This window comes from Physella acuta, unplaced genomic scaffold, assembly GCF_028476545.2.
Source record: "Physella acuta isolate Inbredline_101_S28 unplaced genomic scaffold, ASM2847654v3 ptg001208l, whole genome shotgun sequence".
Taxonomy (NCBI): Eukaryota; Metazoa; Mollusca; class Gastropoda; family Physidae; genus Physella; species Physella acuta.
Window position 1 is genome coordinate 92,501 of NW_026732725.1, and position 1,042 is coordinate 93,542.

The 1,042-nt window shown below is 40.3% G+C and overlaps 1 protein-coding gene across 1 annotated transcript in view; it reads right to left on the reverse strand.

Moving 5' to 3' along the window:
• The window catches only part of LOC131957112 (A disintegrin and metalloproteinase with thrombospondin motifs 6-like), a 24,518-nt gene extending 24,063 nt beyond the window's left edge, over positions 1 to 455 (reverse strand). Inside the window, exon 1 of the mRNA XM_059321818.1 lies at positions 350 to 455. Within this exon, the coding sequence (XP_059177801.1) occupies positions 350 to 416 (67 nt within the window). The 5' untranslated portion in view covers positions 417 to 455. The remainder of the gene's footprint in view (positions 1 to 349) is intronic.
• Between the last annotated feature and the right edge of the window lie 587 nt (positions 456 to 1,042).

Sequence of the window (1,042 nt, forward strand, 5' to 3'; positions counted from 1 at the left end):
ACAAATAAACGAATGAACGAATGAACGAATGAATGAATGACCAAATTTACGAATGAACATATGAACGAAGGAACGGATGAACATATGAACGAATGAACATATGAACGAAGGAACGAATGAACATATGAACAAATGAAAGAAAGAACGAATGATCGAATTAACCAATGAACGAATGAACGAACGAACAAATGAACAAAAACACACATACATCCATACATACATCCAACCATCCATACATACATACATAAATATATACATTCATACACAGTGTCTTTTCATACATTCATACATAGTATCTTTTTAACAACATATCTCTATTAAGAGTAAATTTATCCAAAAATATCCTTACTCTGCTGTCCATTGCCTATGCTTACTCTAAAGACGACAAGCAAAACGTACGGCAGCAGATATGCCATAGTGCAGTCCAGCTACCGCTTGCAATCTGTGTAGGAGATGAGCATTAAGTATTTGATCAATTCAATGGGTGTGCCGCTTGCTTCACTTGTTTGCACTATCGTTTCGACATAGGTGCGCCTACCAGGAACATCTACTACGGCCCCGTTACGGGATGTGGTCATAGGTAAACTAGGGGATTTTTTTCTTTGAATGGGATAAAAATGCTTTTTTACCCGGCCAATCCGGGTGCATCTATTAGCTTACGAATGGCGCTCTGATCCGGCTGTTTGCACCGTTCGAAATCACTACGTTTTTAATAGATAGGAAGTATCCTATGTTTTCTTCTTTCTTCTTCTTCGTTCTAAATATTTAGTGTTGGGAGGGATCGAGCCTTATCTGCCATGAGCTTTGCCGACAATTAAGGATTACGTGTCAACTGGTTATGCGCCATTGAGGCCATTGACTCCGATTTCAGCCTGCTTTTCTTTTTGGATTTGCTTCCATAGCCTTTGTCCAACCAAGAACAAACTACAAGGAAGCAGTTGTTTGATTTAGGAGATGTCTCTCCTAGAAGAGTGGCTGTCCCCAGCTAACGAGCCTCATGTGCCCGAGGGTTCGAACTCGAGACTTTCCGGTATAGCAACCA